The 20,166-nt window shown below is 43.9% G+C and overlaps 2 protein-coding genes across 4 annotated transcripts in view; both read right to left on the bottom strand.

The window, feature by feature from the left end:
- The window catches only part of COL23A1 (collagen type XXIII alpha 1 chain), a 178,642-nt gene extending 172,889 nt beyond the window's left edge, over window positions 1-5,753 (bottom strand). The window contains exons 1-2 of the mRNA XM_041397859.1: window positions 5,532-5,753; window positions 1,748-1,817 (exon numbers count right to left, since the gene is read on the bottom strand). Of these exons, the coding sequence (XP_041253793.1) occupies window positions 1,748-1,817; window positions 5,532-5,753 (292 nt within the window). The remainder of the gene's footprint in view (window positions 1-1,747; window positions 1,818-5,531) is intronic.
- A 3,065-nt stretch (window positions 5,754-8,818) lies between these two features.
- CLK4 (CDC like kinase 4) lies at window positions 8,819-19,781 on the bottom strand. Of its 3 annotated transcripts, none has more exons than XM_041397421.1 (14): window positions 19,182-19,777; window positions 17,290-17,349; window positions 16,516-16,673; window positions 15,266-15,491; window positions 14,004-14,094; window positions 13,548-13,614; window positions 12,173-12,289; window positions 11,913-12,079; window positions 11,716-11,810; window positions 11,236-11,365; window positions 10,853-10,935; window positions 10,293-10,372; window positions 9,254-9,341; window positions 8,819-9,170 (listed from the first exon to the last, which is right to left on the bottom strand). In XM_041397421.1, exons 1-14 carry the CDS (start codon window positions 19,518-19,520, stop codon window positions 9,033-9,035), a joined length of 1,839 nt encoding a protein of 612 aa, XP_041253355.1. In that variant the 5' UTR covers window positions 19,521-19,777; the 3' UTR covers window positions 8,819-9,032. The 3 variants fall into 3 exon arrangements, with proteins under 3 accessions (XP_041253355.1, XP_041253357.1, XP_041253356.1); XM_041397423.1 differs by having other exon boundaries at window positions 19,175-19,296; XM_041397422.1 differs by lacking the exon at window positions 17,290-17,349 and having other exon boundaries at window positions 19,182-19,781.
- Window positions 19,782-20,166: the final 385 nt, after the last annotated feature.

The following is a 20,166-nucleotide window of genomic DNA, read 5'->3' as shown; positions in this document are numbered from 1 at the left end:
TCTCCCCATCCCCTCCACAAGGAAATTTTCACCTGGGGCTGCTTTTTCAGTGCAGAGGCAAATTGAAGCTTAGCCGTTGGTTTGCAACCTGGCATCGCTCAGCAGGGAATGCCAGTGAGGGCCACAAGCTCTCAGATGTTTCCAGACCAAGCTCTTTTAACTACAGAGCAGAAGGCAATTCAGCCTTTTTCAGGAGAAAGAGGGAAAGAATGAAACACAGCTGAAGATGTCTTTGATTTGCTCAAAAGACAGCCAAAAGGCTTCAGGACAGTCCAGCAGCACATCCCCACGCCAGCTCCCTGCAGTGGTGGCCAGGAGCAGCCACCTTTGGGACATTTCCTACCCACCAGGAAATCACTTCTCCTTCCCTCGGCTCACAAATTGCTTTGTTCCGTTACTAATGACTGTAACGAGCATTTCAGCAGCACGTGGGAAAACCTTCCCCTTCCTCTCTTCCCCCAGCTCCCAAACACAGCAACCAGCAACTCAGTGACCCGGAACAGAATTGGGACTTTCCTGGACAAAAGAAGCCTCTTCAATCCCAATTGCTTTCCGAAGAGCAAAGGAAAAGCCTCTTGACCACTTAAGCACGCCAGCAGTGCCGTTTGCCCAGACCAGAGAAAGACACAGCATCAGAGTCCTGTGAGGCTGGTGGACTTGTTGGGTCTGTGCACCACAAGAGAGAAATCTGATTTGACCAACCTTGCAAAGAGCTGAAAATAAGCAGGATTTGTTTCTCAGCTGGTGGGTTTTGTTACCAGGCAGTGAGACACAGGGAGCCTTCCACCAGAAAAGCAGCAAGTACACTTAAGAGCATCATTAGTGAAATGTTTCTGAGATTAAACATAATCTTACACGGGGAAAAAAACCCTTTTTTTTTTTTTTTTTTTTTTTTTCGGTCCTGTGAGTATGGACTAACACTGTGTGTTTTGGCAGGATTTGTATCCAGGGTGTCCAGGGTGGCAGGGGAAACTGACCCTGCCCCTTTGCCTATTCTGCCGTCCCCATGTAGCATTTACTGTTTGTTTGTTTTCTTTAAAACTAGAATGGAACTCTCTGCTGCTCGCAAGTTCTTGTAACACTGCGAATTCTCCTGCATCAAAGCACTGCACATCTTTCACCCATCTCTCACTACTTTTGTGAAAAGAAAAAAGAAAATAAAGGCTCGAGGTGCCCCAGCTCAAAGCCACACGCAGCACCCTTCAGAGTGACAGCAGAGCACTTCACAGAACATTTCAATAAATGAGGTTCCTTTACAAACTAATCTGAGCTGTTTATTGTTTCCAAGGAGCATGCACTTCCACAGCAGAACAGGAAGTTTTGACGGTTTTAGAAGTTCATTAAACTCTGGGAGGAAATTTAAACAATCGGTGACAGCTTTCCTACAGCAAAAGAAATCCTGCCCTCCGAAAAGGCAGAGAGGCTGCAGCTTTTAATTATCACACTTGCATTAAGCCCCAGTGATTTTGTTACTACTTCTAAATTGTTTTGGCCCAACACCCGGGGCTCACAACCCAGTCAAGTTCTTCGCTCTTTTATTCTTATAGCCAAAAGTTGCTTTTGTCCAAACCTCAAACTCCTTGATCTGTAAACAGGCCAAAGCAAGGCACTGGGAGACGTCGGAGTGCTTCAGCTGGGGAAAAACACTTCTTAACACATTTTCCTCCGTGGAAAGGAGCATGTAAAACAGGAGAGGAGGAGCTCAGTGGCTGGGTGGCCCCGGGCTGAGCTGGTACCTGGCACCTACCTGGGGGGCACACGCAGTCTGGGGGAGCCTCTCGCGCCGTCCGCAGCTTCGCCAGTCCCTCGCCGAGTTTCTGTTTGGAGGGGGAATGAAAACAGCCCTTTAGACTTCATTACACCTAAACACGGACCGTGCACACATGCCAACATGCAAACCATCCAGCTTCCCTCCAGGGAGGGGTAATGGTTTCATCCCGTGGTGTTCAGCTCCTTGGATGATGTCCCGTGCCACAGTGGCATGTAAATATTAAATGTTTCTGGGCAAGTGGCAGCCTACAGCCCTCAGAGGGAGCAGGCAGGCACTCCTCCTGCACATCCCAAAGCTCCATTGCAGGATTCATCCCGAGCTCCAAGTCCCATGTTCAAACTTGACCTGATTTGGTTGATTTTGTACTTAAAGTTCATGCTCTGTGGAGGGTTAGAGGTTTCTTTAGCAGAGGGATGAGGTAAAGGACAGTCAAGGCTGGAGTGCTCACCCACCTTCAGGCCTACCCAAAGCCCAGTGTTTCCATCCCCAAAGTTATCAATGAGATAACCAGAACACATAAAAATTCACGAAACCAGAGCAGTGTCTACGTGGCATATTGCAGGCAGATGTGTGCACGCTCTGGCTGCTCCCTAAGCCAAGCAGACTGTTCGTGCCTGCATTTAGCCCCCTGCCAAGCCCAAGTTAATGAGCCTGATGACAGGTACATTACATTAGCTCAGGCATACTCCCTGCCTGGGACAGCCCAGCAAGGGTGGGAACAGCTCATCTTCACCCACAATCCTCACTCTCTCAAGTCCTCCCGGAATGCCGTGTCCTACCTAAAGTACTTGCCAAAGACAAACCAATAATCTGATAACTGGAGTCCCTACATTTCAAAGAGAAAATTCAAAGTACTTTTACAGTTTAGGGTGTTAAGACTTGATATTGTACAACTGATGGCCCAGTCCCTTTTCAAATATTTGAACACTGTGGACTATTCAGGAATTAGGCTACTTGTGAATTAGGTTATTTTCTTTTTATTCTGAGGATTAAATAGCTTTATCTGTTGTTGAAATCCTATGCTTCCTCTATCTGCTTGGATGTGACGCTAAGAGGTCCTGAAAGTATCAACACGGTTTCATAGCACCTGACAGAGAAGTTGTCCTAAGGGAAGTATAAATACCAGAACAATCCAGCTGCCTTCTGCAAAACATACACTTTCCTTCAGAAAATGCGGCAGAAAAAAAAAAAACATCTAAGGAGATTTTTCTGACAGCCACCTGCAGTCTAAATGTTACAGAGTTGCTCAAGTTCTATCTGTTTACTTTTAAAGTAATTTCAATGATGAAGATGCTCGAGGAAATGAAAACAAGCTCTCCCACATTTTTAGTTCAGCAGGCATCACAGAGAACAGCAGAGGAGTTCTGAATCCTGGAGCGAGTCCTCTGTTCTCCCATTGAATTGTTCTTGTCATGAAACTGATTAATCTGGACACTGCGGACAATAAATCCTTTGTGAACAAAATGGTCCGGCTTTGTTTACAACAACTGGATGTTTCTATAATCCTCCTGTTAATATTTTCCCTCCAGTGTGAAAACTACACACTTGGAGTTGGGGCTTTTGACACAGAGCAAGTGGAGATGCTGCCACGTCTGGACCGTGCTGTTGGCAATGTCTCAGAGGGCACCAGAGGAGCCTGCAGCACGTCCCACTAATGGGAAAGCCAAGGGAAGGGCAAGGTCCTGCCACAGTCAAATCAGCAATTTCTCCAGAGTTACACGGATGCCTGTCAGAGAGCCAGAAACTAAATTCTTGTTGTGCAAATTGGCTTTCATTACCTTAACTGCACACTTACCCTTCCTTTATTATTTCCTATCCTCTCTTACTTGCCAAACATTTAAACAGCACTAAAAGGAACAGAGCCAGTGTGTTGGTGTTGTATTTGCTGCTCTCTGTACACAGCTTTGCCATAAATTATGCCAGCAAACCCCTCCATTGGTACATGGAGTAAAGCTTTTTGGGTCGTGGCAGAGAACAAAGGATGCTGGGTCATGCACAGAGAGCGTATGGAGCTTTGGTTTCACTTCTGAAATACTGTGGTAAACTTCAAAGGAGGACCAGCACAGAATTTAACAAAAAACTGACCCCAGGCATCAGTTGATGTTCATGACGATGGAAATACTCTCTCACTCTCCAGAAACTCTCAAGCACAGAAAGGGCAGCAGTTCCTTGACAAGTGAGCGGTCTTATGTAACAGAGTTTGGGCAAGAAACACTTTCTGAAACTTTACCATAAATTAAGAGGTTCATTTAAAATGACCATTAATAGATAGTGCAATTACTACTATGGATTCCTCGAATTTGTTGCTTGATTCAAAATTTGCTTTAGCATTGACAAAAGTTCGGTCATACTAAATGTTTCAACAAGCTCACTCTTCCATTAGAAACCCAATTATGTGGTTTTGCTTTATTTTCCCCTGTACAAACTCCATCTGAGCATTCCCAGTACAAAACAAGCTTTCCACACTTAACTAAATCTCAGCAAGAGGTTGCACATGATCTTAGGCAGTGCCACAGAAACCATTCCCATTGCTAAGCACATTTATTGGGGTAATTGGAACAGAACCACTGCCACAACCGGCAGGCTAATTCCTGCCTGGAGAACAGACATTAACTAGAGGCTGTGACTGTGCCTCACAGGCACCCCCCCTGGTCTGGTATTCAGGGTTTTCACAAAAATATTTTAACATTTCACTTTTATCGAGGCACATCAATGCAACCAAGTTTCCAGGCAAAAGGACATGCTGTGGTGGTGCCAGCAATACCCTCACCCTAGCTCCGACAGCAACACACAGCATGAGGAATTGTCTCATGCTCCCAGCACTGCCTCTGTCCCTGCTCACAGCCCCAGAGCTTTCACAGAGCTCCACACACAAACACATTTTTGCGTGATTTAGGCTTCGTGGCTGTCAGGGTTTTAATGCATGTTTTGCACCGCAGTCAGACCATTAATAAAATCCCGGTGTAAAACCTTCCCCAGATGTCAGAACTGATCACTCAGGGGTGCCCCTCAGCAGCCCCACAAGCCGTGTTGAATCTTGCTGAACTTTATGAACCTCTGTTTATACAAATCCAGTGACCAACAGTGGGATCTTCAAGCATTTCCTATGAGTGATGGAGCCCTTCACGTCCCCCTTGCCTGTAAAAAGCCCCAAACCTAAACACCAGAATCGGGAAAAAGATAACCCTGGGATAAAGTGTAACTTCTCCCAGAGATTTGGTTTAGTCAGGCACTGAGAAGGGCATCAGTGTGGATAACAGTTCTCCAAGTAGGCGGAATTGTTCAGCACAGAAATATTTATTGAATAATTTCAGAAAACCCCAGGACTGAAAGTGAAGTAACAAGTGGCGGGTCTCCTCTGCCTGCCATAAATCACTTCTGCACTGCCAGACCACAATAGTCTATGACAGAGAGTCCAGATAGCGGGGATCATGTTCATAATTTCTAACAAGGAAATTATGGTCCATTAAATCCCAAGACAAATAGTTAAAGTACTCGGGTTACCTGTGTCAGTGAATAGAACAAGGGGAAAGTCGCGCGTCCTCTAACCTTCGCCTGGGCTAATCAAGGTGGGCTCTGCCACGCCTCGCCCTACGCCTGATTCATGGGAACGGCAGCAAAAAGGGGAAAGTTTGGTAGAAGGGAGTAAGTTTTCTCACAGAGGATGAGAAGCCGGTGACGCACGGAGCGAACCCTACGGCGGAGCGGGGCCGGGACGCCTTCCCCGATCCTGTCGCCCGCGGGGCCGCGTCCCACTCACCTCGCGGAACAGCTGCTCCACGCGGGGCTGCAGCGCGTCCAGCAGCGGCCCGTGGCCGGCGGCGCCCCGCTCCTCCAGCGCGGCCAGCCGGCCCTGCAGCTCCGCCGTCTTGGCGCCCAGCAGCAGGCACACGGCCACGGCGGTGAGCGAGAGCAGCAGGCACAGCGCGGAGGTGGCGGTGCCCGCCGCGCCGGCGGCGCAGCTGCCGCTGCCCGCGCTCATCGCGCCGCGCTCCGCGCGGCGGGGGCGGCGGGCGCGGGCCGGGCGCCCTCCAGCGGGCTCCCCCCGCCGGGAGAGCGGGCGGGCGGCGGCTGCGCCCGGCCCCGGCTCCCCTGGAGCGTGCGACCTGGAGAGGTGTCACCCGCCCGGGAGCTTTGTACCTTCTGCCCTACTGCCCGTCTGCACCGCGATCTGTTCTAGAGAAGAACCCCACCATGCACTGTAACTCACTGTTATCTCAGTGGAGTGCTTCATCCGCTTTCGTGAGCTTTTGAACGATAGAAAACTGCTCACGCATAAGCTCCAAGCATCCACATAGTCTGTCATCCCTCCTCCTTGCTCTTACACACAGCATCACAACTCACCGATAAAACATCCTCCTGCAGCTTAATTCTTGTCTAGATTCTAAGCACATGGCATACAAATTCCAGTGTACCCTTTGCCCCCTGGACACACACACTTGCCCTTCAAGGAGTAATTCTTAATTCTAGAGTAGATTATTGAAGCCTAGGACAGTTAGGAAATGCTACAATGTCAGTAACATTACCAATGTCAGCTTCTAATTAAGTTTGTTAATAAAACACACAGGGATAGACACAGGCTTCTTGTAGCTATTTGCAAAGCAGTTAAACGAGGTAAATCCATAGCATGTGCTGAGAACCAGTTTCTGCTTTCTCACATATCTGGAAGATAAAAAGAAAACTCTGTTTCTGTGAGACCCTCTTTCTTACCTCCTTTCCCCCCTCTCCTTTGTATGAGCATGCCAAGACTTTCCTTAGAAGCTCCATGAGAGCAGTAGAACACACACAGTGCCATCATTTTGGGGAGATGCTCGGATGCAAAGCCTCTGGTCCTGTGTGACCTGAGTCCTCCAGGCAGCCCTGATATCCAGACACTGAAGGAACAGGCAGGACTGGTCACTCCTGCAGCAGATGAGCTCCTGCCCCAGAAATCCAAATGCCGTTCCCATGCAGTTTAGCCCTGAGCTCAACTCTTCCCTCAGGTTCCAGAGCCCTAGATATCACACACTTCAGTGTGATGAAGCCTGGGCTGTCCACTTGAAAGACAGTTTTACTCTGGCTTGTCCTCTTTGTTTAGTAAAAAGTGTGACTGGGGCACTGTGGAAATGCACACTGTTAGTCCAGTCTGCCTGGCTGACCCAGTCACAGACCATATTTTGAAGGTACAATAGCTGGAAATCTGAAGTGTAAAAATAGATGGGAATGCTCTTCTAATTATTTAACAGCTATAGCTTGAGCCAAACATGCAAAGATTAAACTTCAAGTATGAAGAAGAGAATGGGGGTGGTGGTGTGTGCACATAAAAATCCATCCCCTGCTAAAGCCAGAAGCACCGAGGGCAGCCCTGCAGCACCAGACTCTGCCCCAGAGTCCCACACAGCTTCCCTGGGGAACTCAGGGGCCTTGGGCTCGTGTGCCAGCAGACCAACACTGCTGTAAGTGATACAAGGCCTGCAAAAGCCCCTGGTACTTTGCAGCAGGTGTGCCACATTAATCCTGATAGCACTTTTAAATTTACTGGAAGTCAGTTTAAAGATGGCTTTATAACAGGGCTAAGCTATATCTCCTTTACCCAGCACAACAAATTTCAGTACCTACATCAACAGCTAGAAGCACTCTGTAAGCAAGAGCCCACCATCTTTCCCTGATTTCCCAGATAGAACTGTTTTATGGTTACAGTTTTATTGTTATAGCAGCATATAAACTTTTCTCCCCCCATCTGCCTTTGATTTGCATTGCTTAGCTGATATACTCAGCCAAGTCCTTGCTTTGCCTCTGAAGCTGTGGGATTGAAAGTTCTGTGGGAAGAAGTGAAGGAATTTATTCTTGTCCTGCTCAGCCCTACCGAGCTGACCTGCATAGCACAGACTGTTACATTTTCTGTCAGGCCAAGCAGAAACAATGTCATCAACACCAACTTCCAAGGAAAGGAGGTGGCTGTGATGAGCTGTAACCAAGCCCAGGAGGTGGCACTAGTAACAGAAGATAAGCTTTCAAAGCCTGGCCCAGCTCTATTGTGCCCCCAGCTCAGAGATATGCACGTCTGGAGCCTCTTGCAAATGAAGCCTCCTCAACATCAGGTTAAAACCTTACTGTGTATTAGGGCTAACTCAGCAAGCACAAAACCTGAAGTCAGGCTCCTGTGGAGCCAAAACAATTTCGTTTCCTTCCTTTGAAGACTTGTGCAGTAAAGATTAAAATAAATTGCCCAAACTTCCTTATTACAGTCAGAAGGAACTTTTCCATGGAAGGCTCCCTTCCTACTGCGCAGCAAGCTACCCAGACACTGTCAAATGGATTAAGGGAGTTGGAGTAAAAACCACCAACTTATAGATGTGGAAACCCCAAAACTACCAAAGTACATTAATGGGACTTGAAAGTTGCACCATTTTCTTCTCAACTCAGTACCAGAGCTCAGGAGCCACAGCTGAGAACCTGGCTGCCTCCATCCTGTACAGTCTCAGTGCCAGCACTTCCCAGTTCCCAAGGCCACTTCATTTACCAGTAACTACAAATAAAGCTCCACAGAAATACACATCAAAGATTTCAGAATGATGTCACTACTGCAAGAGCTTAAATATGCCACAATTCTGTGGCACGCCGTATTCCTCTGCAGGAATACAATCTTTCCAAAAACTTATGAAAATGTTCATCTTTAATGACTAGGAGCAAAATTGAAAATAGGAAATGTTACTTTACAGATCTTAACTAAAAACGTTAGCTATGAATACTTGAAGCTGAAGGCATCAGACAAGTTTCCAAGAGTTAATTAGCTACCTGGGGAGCAAGGCACGCTATGTAACAGAAAATCTGGGAAAAAGGTGACCCAAAAAAGCTACCTACTTAGGATATACACTGTTCCCAACCATGTTTCAAAATGCCATCAAACTGTCACACACAGCATAACTAGGTGGATCTTTTCTTCAAGACTAACAAAAGGAAGTTTTAGGGAATATTTCCAGAACTCCTTCAGCTAGCCCAGAGTCCTCACCTACAGTCAGGGGGTCCACTAGCATCATCTGTAAAAGGAGAGTGGTGCAGACTTTCAAAAATGAAAATTACTTTTATTTTTCACTTTGATACCCATAAGACTACAACTGCTCAACAAGGTAAACATAACAGTTATACAAAACATATGTAATTATTTACAGACTTAACTGTACAAAATAATTTAAAGCTTACAAAAGTTTCATGCAACCTCTGCTGACTGACTGACACAGTCTAGGAAATCTCCTTGAAGAAGCATAGAAGATCATTGAATTTATTTATTTAATGGATCAAAAAAAGGATGCTGCAAGGCTTCATCAAGAGTAATTCTTTTGGCTGGGTCATACTCCAGCATTCTGCGAACAAGGTCAAACAGACTTTGATGATCTGTGTCTTGGCAATGCATGAATTCCTGAAAGAAAAAAAACAGGAGGTATTTTAGAGAGAGCTTTCACAACTGCAGTCTAGCAGAGCAATAAAAATGCTGTCTCCTACCTTCAGGGGCTTACAGCGTCTCCTGACGTACCGGCCTGCAGAGCTGTGCTCATCCCAGTCCAACTGGTCGTGGTGAAAATAATGTTTTCTGCAGGACAAGGGAAATAACAGCAAGTTGGTGTGAGTGCACACAGCAAGCAGATGCTTTACCAAGAAGCTTTAAAACACCATTAAGTACTCTTGCATGTATCTGCATCTGGGAGCTAGCATTTCTTTTAGTGTGCATTTACTCAGAGATCTGCTGGGTTTTTATTATTGCTGCCACAATAACGAGAACACAGTAGCTTTTTTTTTAAATTTTATTTTTTAGTATTACTTGAATCTATTGCAATTACTGCTTTCCAAGCTTTTTCCTGTTTTTCAAAATGCACTATAATATTATAATCTACTGGACAACCATAACATACAATATACATTACCCAACCCAGAATTATTTACTGGAATTCTACTCTAACATGAGTTACAGAATTATCTACATGAGCTGGCAAGAGGACAGCTTATGTAAGAAAGAAAATGGACCATCATCCCAGGAGCTCTAAATTTTGGCCATAGAGGGGTTAGGGGAGAACCCTGTGCTGGCTGCTTCTCCTTGCCATGGAAGTGAGAAACTCCTGCTGCATGGAGTTATCTTTGAGGAAGACAGAAAGATCACTGAAGCACATGTCTGGGGGATATGGAGGGGCAGTACAAGAGGATGACAGCTGTATTAGCAAGCAAGGACCCTCCTCTTCCTTGCAATAATTGTTGTGATGACAACATGTTTTTCATTATGAGACTTTAAAGAAAAAATTATGTCTTGTACTGTTCTGGTGACCATACCAAACTTAGCTTTAAAAACTTAGAAATATTCATACTCAAGTTACAGTTCAAGAGGCTGACAATTCATACTAAAATCAGAAAAGAGGACTACTGTCAACTACTTAAGGTTGCCTATGAATCTCTGCTGATCTGCAGCAACTCACAGTTTACATTGGCAACTTTGCAATTTCTCGTGTAAGAGAAAATATTAGGCAACTTACCACTTCCACAACGAACATACCTGGATTTCTTGATCATGTGAGTGGGCAGAGGCCCCAGTATTCTTTCCATCATTGCCAGGTGTTCTTTACTATCATGAGTCTGTGTGGAAAAAGCAATGAAAGCACTTAGCACATTTTTCTCCTCTGAGCCACTTGGTAACAACAATCAAACTGCAAACAAGCTTTTGCCAGACCACGGTCACAATATCTTTAAACTCTGCCACTTTCAATTATTAAAAACAGATTATGCAATGTAGATTATATAACACTTTCCACAGTGAGGATGACCCTTGAACAACGGTTCATAAACCAAGTATTGTACAATGCTTGCTTCACTCTTAATTCCAGCAGTAACATGACAGTCTTCTTCACTCAAAATGCCAGAAAAGGTCATCTTAGATACTCTGAAGGAGATATCCAAGATGCAACATTTTCCTGTATGGATGCTGGTTTTCCAATCTCATTATATAATCCTTAAAAGCCCATGGGTTCTGCCTTTTACACAGTTAAGTGCATGTCATTAAAAGATTAAAATCAGTAGTCTGTAAGAAACACATTCTATTTAAGCTCACATACACACCTGAAACACTGTAAATCCCAGGTAATATTCAATCAGAATACAACCAATACTCCACACATCACAGGGCTGAGACCATCCCAATGCTGCAAAATAGGCAAAGTTTGTTTTACTTTTTAATATATTCTCAAAATGTGTAACCCACAAAGCACACGCCCAGTTTCCACACATTTACTGATGCCCAACTTATTCCCCGTGCCCTCCTCAAACCCTGCTGCTTGTTTCTGGTTTTAGAGTACTTTTACTGTTTACTCTCAATAATTGTACCCCCACCACCTGAGAGACGACTGATTACCAGAACCATGCACAACTACTCCAGTTTATGAAGTAAAGACATCCAAATGAACTGCAATGAACTTTCAGAAGGTTTAAGAGTCTTTACTGACCTAAAATAACCTCAGGAGCTCTATAATGTCTCGTAGACACTAATGTGCTATGATGCTCATCATCAAAAGTCGCACTTCCAAAATCAACAACTTTGATGTCTGTGTTTTTTAAAGTGCGCTCATCTCGTTTCTGCAAGAAACCAAAACGCTGTTAATACTTCTTAAAAGCATGCTTAGGCAAAAGGCATTATCACATTAGCTTCAAAGTACCAGCTAGCATAAAACGTGTAACAAAGCACTTCCTCCAAATACTTTAATTCCTGTGCAGCTCAATGCTCCAAGAAAGAAGAGCAGGCAACAAAGTGATTTAATCTCAGTACCCAAAACAGCTGAGTAAAGACCATTTGCAGTAACAAGAGTTCTTTTCCTCTTTTGTTAACCTTTAACTTCAGTTACTTGTTGTCTCTTTTTTTTAAGACAAGTTTCAACAAAGACAGAAATAGTGCAACTCAAGTTGGGAGAAACAAAGAACAAACTTACCATTTTGGCATTGTACTTCACTATGTAGTCAGACTCCACAAACAAGATATTTTCAGGCTTTAAATCTGTGTGAGTTAGTTTATTATGGTGTAGAACTACAAGGAAAAAGAGAACAGTATTCCATAATTTACACATTAAATTCACGGAGAAACCAAAACACACCCATGTATTTGAAAGGAGTATTGAAATTTACTTACAGTTTATAGACTGACAAATTTGATAGGCCATGTTTCTAATGTCATTAATATGAAAAGGCAGAAAGCTGTTTTCCTTAATAAAGTCATAAGTACTGAGCCCCAGTAGCTCAAAAACAATGCAGACATGGCCATGGTGATCAAACCACTCCAGCATCTGGACACAGCGACTTAAAAGAGAAAAAAAAAACAAATGAAAAACTATTGAATGAATCACCTTCCTCAAATCCTTGGTATGCTGCCTACTCAGATTTCATACTTACAAATTGCTGCTTGGATCCATGTTGTTCAAGTGTTCCAACACCTGTATTTCTGAACGGGCTGCCTCCCGGTATCGACCAACATTTTTCACTATTTTAACTGCTACATGCATTCCTCTCCTTGAAAAGAAAGTAATGCATAGCAAACTGAATCAATTATTGTTAAACACCCACAGCCCCAAAGCAGCTTGATTTTAATAAAAGAAACACAGGAAGATTAAAGGTCAAGGAGAATTATGAGTTGGATTAGGGGAATTTGATTTAAGCACACTGCACTCAACCAGAACAGTTTTTATAAAAAAAAAAAAGTAATCCTGATCTTTCCTTTCTCAAATACTTATAGTATATGCTTTATTAATGACTTCTCAGTGTTATTATCTCATCTGAAGTAGAATAAACATTGGGAATCTGCCAGCAGAATGATTAAAAAATTAACAAAGTTCTCATTTGAACAAAAAATACTACAAAAATTTGACAGGTTTTTTTTCCTGCTACTTGCACAACTTGTGCTGGCTCTTTTCCAGTGTTCTTATGGAATCAGGGGAATTGAGTAATTTCAGAAGTTTGGATTATGAGCAGTTTATACCAGTGAAAACTGCCCTGCACTGAATGCCTGCACGCATTCAGACTGCAAGGCTGTTATTTAAATGGAACACAGACACAGCTCCTTCTGTCCCATTTGCTCTTAGACAATTTGTCTCTGTAGAGCTCTTTCAATTCTAACAACTTCAGAACACTCTCTGCCCTCACAACATGACCTCAAACTCCAGAACAGTCTTTACTTATGAAATGACAGAACAAACAAACCAAAGGTAGAGGAAAAAGTACTAAAACCACGTCATACTGGTGATATAAAACATACAGTTAGAATAGTCTGAGTTCTAACAACAGTTGGAACATACAGAATTAATGGAAATACAGTTAAGTTTCTTCTACTTCACCAGACATGCCCTCCACATGGAAGCAATCATTTAATTAAAAAAGTACTCAATACTAGGTTACTGTCGATTCAAAAAAACCTTAAAGGATAATTTTGATTATGAGAACTGAGGACAGCAATTGACAGCTCAAGCAATTCCAAGTAACTGCTTTCCAGAAACTGCTTCCACTAAGAACCAAAACTACTTTCTCAGTATGTCACTGTAGCACCTTTAAAGGCCTCCCAAACTAGTTCTGCACTCTTCAGCTGCTCTCACATTCTCCAGTTACAGCAGCAGGACTTAATAGAAACAGAAAAATGAAACAAAACAGAGTTCTCAATCATTAAAAGGGCACTTGGGCTGCAACCTTCTCTTAAATAAAATGTCCTCGAGCTTTAATTTCTGATCTAGGTATCTTTTATCATGAGATCCACTGATAAAGATAACCCAACACTTACATATCATGATCTATGCACTCCACTACTTTTCCAAAAGCTCCTTCTCCTAAAGTCGCAACAATTTCATCTAAAAAGAACAAAGACAAGTTAGAATTATACAACTACTTAAAGGAGAATGAACATATTAATGTAGATTTTAAAATGTGCCATTACAAAAGCATAATTACTTTAAATTTCAGCATCAGAATGCATTATTTTATTGGACAGGAGTCATGAAAACAGTTAGCCAAAAAACTATCTCTTGTTCTAATCTCAAGTTCATTTACTAATTGGAACTTTTTGAACACAGTATTTAAATTCTACAGAAAAGAAGATATGCAAAAAAACAAAAAAAGCACAAAAAAAAACAGAACAAAAAGAGCAATGAGATTTCTTTAGCCCCCCTCCTCTGACATACTATTCTAAACAGATTTTTTTCTGAAAAGTTTTTTAAAAGTGTTGAAAAATGTTCTATACATCTTGCTCTTAGAACGTCTCCACTTTCACAGATCAGGTGACCCTCCTCATCATCCTCTACACTCCTGGATCTTTTCCTTCGGTGACTCTTCTGGAAACGGCACCAAGATCGTCCAGCCAATCAATATATCAGAGTGAATTCAGGGCAGAATACGCAATTCATTCAGCGGGGAGATATTCAGGCATTCAGTTACACACCAGGCCACGAACAGTTGGCAGGAGCAATTTCAAATTCAGTCCCCAGAAATTCACAGGGCACAGTTTATGTTACAGAAGAAAAACATGGCAAGGAACAGATTTTCAGATAAATACTTAAAGTGATACAAGCAACAGAAAAAAAAACAACACAATTTTGTCTCTCAAACAGTGGCTTAATTGAAGACAGATTAAGACTGCAACACTGCTATTTCTAATTCTTTGCTAGCAAATAGCAAAAACCAGTATTTATGTACATACCTAAGCTCTCAGTCAGGTGAAATGTTTCTACTCTTAAAACATCCACTCATGTAAACAATTTTACTTCCCCCATGTTTAGAAAGGGGAGAAAAATTACTCTGAAGTCCTTAATTTGCACTATATCATCTAATACACCTTGCTGTTCTACTGCAGAAAAGTGGTATAAAACACCTGGAACTGCAGATGCATCAGTGGGCATCATGACAATCATGAGAAATTCAGAGAGCACACCTTCAAAGAAGGCAAGCAGCAAACTTATCCCATCTCATAAGACATTAGGTGCCATTAGCTGGGCACAGGGTTTATCAAAGCTTTCTGCAATTAGATGCAAAGTTGTTCACATCCATTTACCAGACATGCACATTCATACTTGTAATTCATGTTAAAAAAGCATGTCATCTCAATTACTTTTAGCAATAGGGTGGATAGAACCTCACAGTCTACCTAAAAAACCAGAGCTCAACGCTGCAAAACTAAGTGACAACTGTACTTTAAAAGAGGAGAGCTGCCTGTCTTCAATTTCAAGATAACATTTTTCAGGTCAATCCCAGTCATTTTGACTACCAACCACCTACATTCCCAATGTACAGCTAGTACTGATGATCCCACCCCCCACCCAACAACGATCCAAGAATCTCAACCAACAACATATTCACATGCTCCACAAACAGACTCAAATAAATACAAATCCTTTTTTAATAATGTATTTCTTAAAGTACCGTGGATCAGGAATTGCAGCTCTAGCACTCATTTAAGAAGTCTATTACCACTAATTCATTAATAATAAAGTTAAAAATTACTCATACCGAATGCGATTGGTGACTGGAGCAATGATGTCTCTTATGCTTCCTTTTATGACTACTTTTCCTGCTCCGACCAGAGGATTTGCTATAGTGATGATGGTGACTCTTTTCATAGTCTCTGTGATAATGCCTGTGGTCATACACTTCACAGAAGTCATTTCTGTACTCCTCAACATATCTCCGGTCATGATGGTCTCTTTCATTTATGGCTCTATCGTCCAAATAATGACTGAAAATATATTTTAAGTGAATGTTCTCCACTTCAAAAACTTGAGGTTCCAACAAGATAAGTGACCTGAGCTGAGTTACACAGTATCTGTCTTTACAGCACAAATGTTTTTTAATTGACTCCCTCCCCAAAAATAGTGGAGCTTTTGATGTTACTTTATTAGGAATTTAACAACATTGTCAGTCTCAAATACATGGCAGCCATCCACATGAACAATGTAATATCTGACCACAGTTTGCATAGTAAGAAACTCAGACTTAAAAAGGAGAAACACTTCCTAAAATATACTGAGCAACTTCATTACAACCTTAAAAGTCACATGAGAAACCACCTTCAATACAGAAATCATCCCTTCTGCACTTTCAAAGCTCCAGATTTAAATAAAACCTGGAGACTGAGAAGTGCTCTGCAACCAACACTAAAACCTCAAAGGATCTGGAACAAGGATCTTTTGCACAGAAAACAGACCATTAAGAAAGCTGCTGAGGCACAGAGTTCCCTGACTGCTGTACGCCTACTCCTTCCAGCATTTTAATAAGCATGAGAATGAGCTTTTAAAAGAATTCCTTTGGATCTTTTCAAGGGAAAAAAAAAACCAAACCAAGACAAAACAGAGAAAATACATCTTTCCAGTGAAAGCAGTATGGGAGAAAACATAAATCACTTCCAAATTAGTAAGAGAAATTCATACTTACCACTGTATTAAATGATTAAACAAACCTTCTCCTCCTTTTGTTCACATTAAAAGGCATCCTTTTCACTTGAAAGTTAATAGTGATTGTATTCAATACCAAAATTTAACTGACACCACTGAGACAAACTAGTAACATTTACTTGCTTTTATTCAACAACTTCTACTTAATAGTTCAGGTGCTGTGTTAACAACTACCTATCAGGCTTGTCTTAAGTGAGCCAAACCATAAGGAACTGACAACTCTGGGCATTCAAAAACTCCTACCCTGAAAACACATTTAACTTAGACATGGTAAGAAACATTTGCACGACTCAGTTCAGAGTGTAATACCTTTCTGAAATGCGACTGGGTTTATAGTGCTTGCTCTCTTGGCCACTGCTGTGGGACCTCTTTCTGCGCTTGCGGCTGCTGCTGTGCTTCCTCTGATCCCAGCTCCTCCTGTCGTCCCACTCAGGGCACTGAGATTGCTTTGAATGCCTCATCTCCCACTGCAAAACACAATCATAATAATAATAATTTTGAAAAATCAACAAGCACACATGTAGGTTCAAGCCAACAATGGCAGTTTGATCGAGTCTGACAGAACTGAAAGGGCCCATTTTTCCTCAGCTCCCTCCCCCCATTATTTCGGTTTGGCAAGCAGACACAGCTCCCCCATCCCAACGCTAACGCTGTTATGAAACACAAATCAAGATTAAATAGGCCAACTCATCTCCATTTAATAGCTTCAAACATGTCATTAAAGCCAGTTTTAAATAAGCTCTCAAGTGACTAAGCACAATAGTATCCTTAAAGAGCCTCCTATTGGAAGAAACCTTCCTCTCCCAACATCCTCTAACAAGAAAACCTGGATTTAGGTCTTCCCACTGCACTGTAAAGTTACTACATGAAAATCAAGAATACACGATCAGTCTTAAAACTTCTCTCACTAAACTATTTACAGAACACTAGGAAACAGTCACTTTTAGCAACAGCCACTGTGAACTCTGATGGATTAACACAACTTTGGAGCCCCTGGAGCCAAGTCACAACTTTTGCACCCTAGGAGCATGCAGGACTGTGGGTGTTCTACAGCTCAGCTGATTTACCAAAGACAAAACCCACCAGCTTCTGTTGCTGGATGTTAGGTGCAGGAATTCTTTGTTCAAACAGGTACATGCACAACTGAAAAAAAAAAAAAAAGGCAAAGTAAAACACGGCTGTAGAATTAAAGAATGTAACAAAACCAACTGTTATTTGTTTACTCATCTGCAGCAGGAGGTTTTTTAAAAGTAAGAATAACCTTCTATACGTATTGCAGTATATTCCAAAGAATGAATTCATACAAGATAATAAAAAGTTTCTGCAGTTAGCAGTGACAGTGAGAACAGTAGTTTAGAGACAATGACAGCAATAGAGCAGAAAAAATCATGACTGTAAATCATGTGTAAATTGTGCAAATCCGTGTAAATTTACAGAGAACAATGCCTCTATACAAAGAGAAGGCAGGAAGTTGGAAACTCCTAGAACATGCAAATGACAGGCCTATTCTGAAAGAAAAGGTTTTTTTGATACTTTCAGGATCCGTGAGAGGCTGATAATTAAAGAAAAAAAAAAACAACAAAACCAGATATCTGCAACAATGTTTTAAAAATCAAAAACATATTAACAAACTGTGCAAAATAAGTGCATTGTACACATTTTGGGTAAGGCATGACTCACAAAAAAATCGTACTTGTTTCTAACAAAATCCAAAAATACTAATGTAGCAAATGACCAACAAAGCCACCTGAAAAATTAACACCGACTTGCTGTTTCATTCACGTGCTTTAATTTCCTCTCTTCTTACAGAGCTCCAAAGCCATTTTCCTGTATTTTCACCTTACATAACTCAGGCTCTGAAGCACACTCAGGTTTGAGTTACTCTTGAGGCGCAGAGCTCCAAATAGACACACTCAGTTCTAGGTGAACTGAAAATTCTACTTATGGTTGCTTGGGAATTTTTTCCCCTACTTGGAGGAAGGCGGGGTGCACTAAAGCTCTGTAATTAACAACTATCTAAATAAAATCACCATTAAACTGTCCTGCAGAGCAGGGCTTGGGGGCAGGAAGGATGGATATTTGACACAGGAAGCCGGAGAAAATGCTCGAAGAGTAACTGCTGCTAAACTACAACCAAATGCACATAACTTTAGTGAAATTAAGACAAAAATTACAAATTTCGGCCCTAAAGGAGCCAGGTACATTTAAATGAGGAGGAAATGGCCAGAATCGGTCTGAGTCCATTTTACGCTAGAAGCCACCTTAAAATTTTTTAACTACGGTGCTCTATCTGATTTAATGCACCGAAGAACTTCACTTATGTAATAGTGACAGCTGCCACGAACATATGCATTCCTGCAGCATGTGGAACTAATCCATATCGCAGGCAGTTTTCACTCCCACATTTGCCATAAGGCTCCTCCAACAGACCCATACACACAAGGGCCACAAAAGCCGCGCCGTAAGCTGCCCACACAGCAATTTCTAAATGCCTCTCCTCAAAACCTTGGCAGCCGGAGGAGGTCAAAGGCTTATTCCTTCGGGATGGCCAAAGTCCCGCACGGCAGATCCCGGAGGGGACACCCTTCGGCCCGAGCCAGGGGCACCGAGCCCATTTCCACGCCGCGTTCCCCCGGAGCCCTCCGGGCCGGCGGGGGAGGAAGGGCCGGTCCCGCTGCCACCTGGGCGGGCGCCAGGCACGGCCGGGCCGGGTGAGCCCGGCTCCGCCCGCCCCAGCCCTCCAGAGACCTCGACAGAGCTCCTGTGCCGAGAATCCTCCTCCCCCCTCAACACCTCCTGAAGCAGCGCCTGATGCGCCCCGCGCCGCGGAGACAACGCAAGCAGCTCGGCCACCCCACCCCCCACCCTGCCTCCCCTCCGTTTCCCCGCTGCCTTGTTCCCGCTGGAAACAGAAAGGAGAGAGGAAAAAAGCGAAGGTGAAAAGAGAACGAAGAAGGGCGGCCCTCACCACTTACAACTGGAACAGAAAGCGAGCGAGCTCCGTGTCCGCCCTGCGCGCACAGACAAAATGGCGGCTGAGAGCGCGGAGAAGCGGCTTCCTCCTCCTCCCTCGTTCTCGCGGCGTCTGTGCGCTGTGACGTCAGACGCACGGCGTAAACGCCTGTAGGGCGGGAGACCCAGGAGAGGCCCCGCCCCGCGCCACGCCCCTGAGGCGGTGCCGCGGCTGTGGCGGCTGCTCTGAGGGGAGCGGGGCGGTGTTCCTGCCGTCCTGTGCCGCCCCACCGCACATGCTGGGCATCTTTACCCAAATCTTCACGGCTTTGTAAGCCAAACTCGTGGAGGAGTTCAAGCATGGATGGCGAGTTCAGAGGCAACTCTAGATCTGCGGGCCCGCTCTCCTTTGTTGCCTCATCAAACGCGTGTAGTAGTGCGGAAATCACCAATTAGCCCCAACCGCCAATTAATTCCTTCCAATGAACTCCAAACGCAGCGTTTCAGCAGTTTGGTGATTCCTCAGTCAGGCCTGTCTTCAGGCTCACAGTCCTTTGTGCGAGCCGTTTCTGTGTGAAAACGCTAAAAACGCAATAAAATACTTTACCAGCCGCGGCCCGCAGCTCGGAGCTGCCCCTCGGCCGTGTGCAGCCGCAGGGATGGCTGGGCGGCTCCCGGCGCTGCGGAGCCGTGTGGGACGCGGGTCCCGCTGAGTCACGGCCCGGCGGGGCAAACCCGGCCGGACTCACCGTGTGGGACGCGGGTCCCGCTGAGTCACGGCCCGGCGGGGCAAACCCGGCCGGACTCACCGCGGGGCTGCGCCGGGAAACGGCATCGCCAGCTCCTCCCGCCCTCAGCCAGGCAGGATTCAATGAGCCCAAAGAGATTGTTGCGAAGTAAAGAAAAGCACGCCCCCAAATAGGGAAAAGTCCAACTGCAGCGCAAGGTTCAGATTTAGGAGCTCACGGTGAGGGAAAATAGCAAAAAAAATTTGGGGTGAACTGAAAA

Source organism: Onychostruthus taczanowskii, unplaced genomic scaffold, assembly GCF_017590055.1.
Source record: "Onychostruthus taczanowskii isolate IOZ18803 unplaced genomic scaffold, ASM1759005v1 scaffold14, whole genome shotgun sequence".
Lineage (NCBI taxonomy): Eukaryota > Metazoa > Chordata > Aves > Passeriformes > Passeridae > Onychostruthus > Onychostruthus taczanowskii.
Note: the sequence above shows the minus strand (reverse complement) of the source record. Positions and strands in the feature narration are given on the sequence as shown.

Bases quoted from the DNA above. Each gene is read 5' to 3' on its own strand.
- CLK4 (XM_041397421.1), bottom strand. From the start codon at position 19,520: ATGCTTGAACTCCTCCACGAGTTTGGCTTACAAAGCCGTGAAGATTTG. The intron at 12,080-12,172 runs GTAAGTATGAAA...TTCTCTTTTAAG, and splicing joins ATGGATCCAAGCAGCAATTT to TCGCTGTGTCCAGATGCTGG. The intron at 9,342-10,292 runs GTATGTTCGTTG...CTTGTCCTGCAG, and splicing joins CACATGATCAAGAAATCCAG to AAAACATTATTTTCACCACG.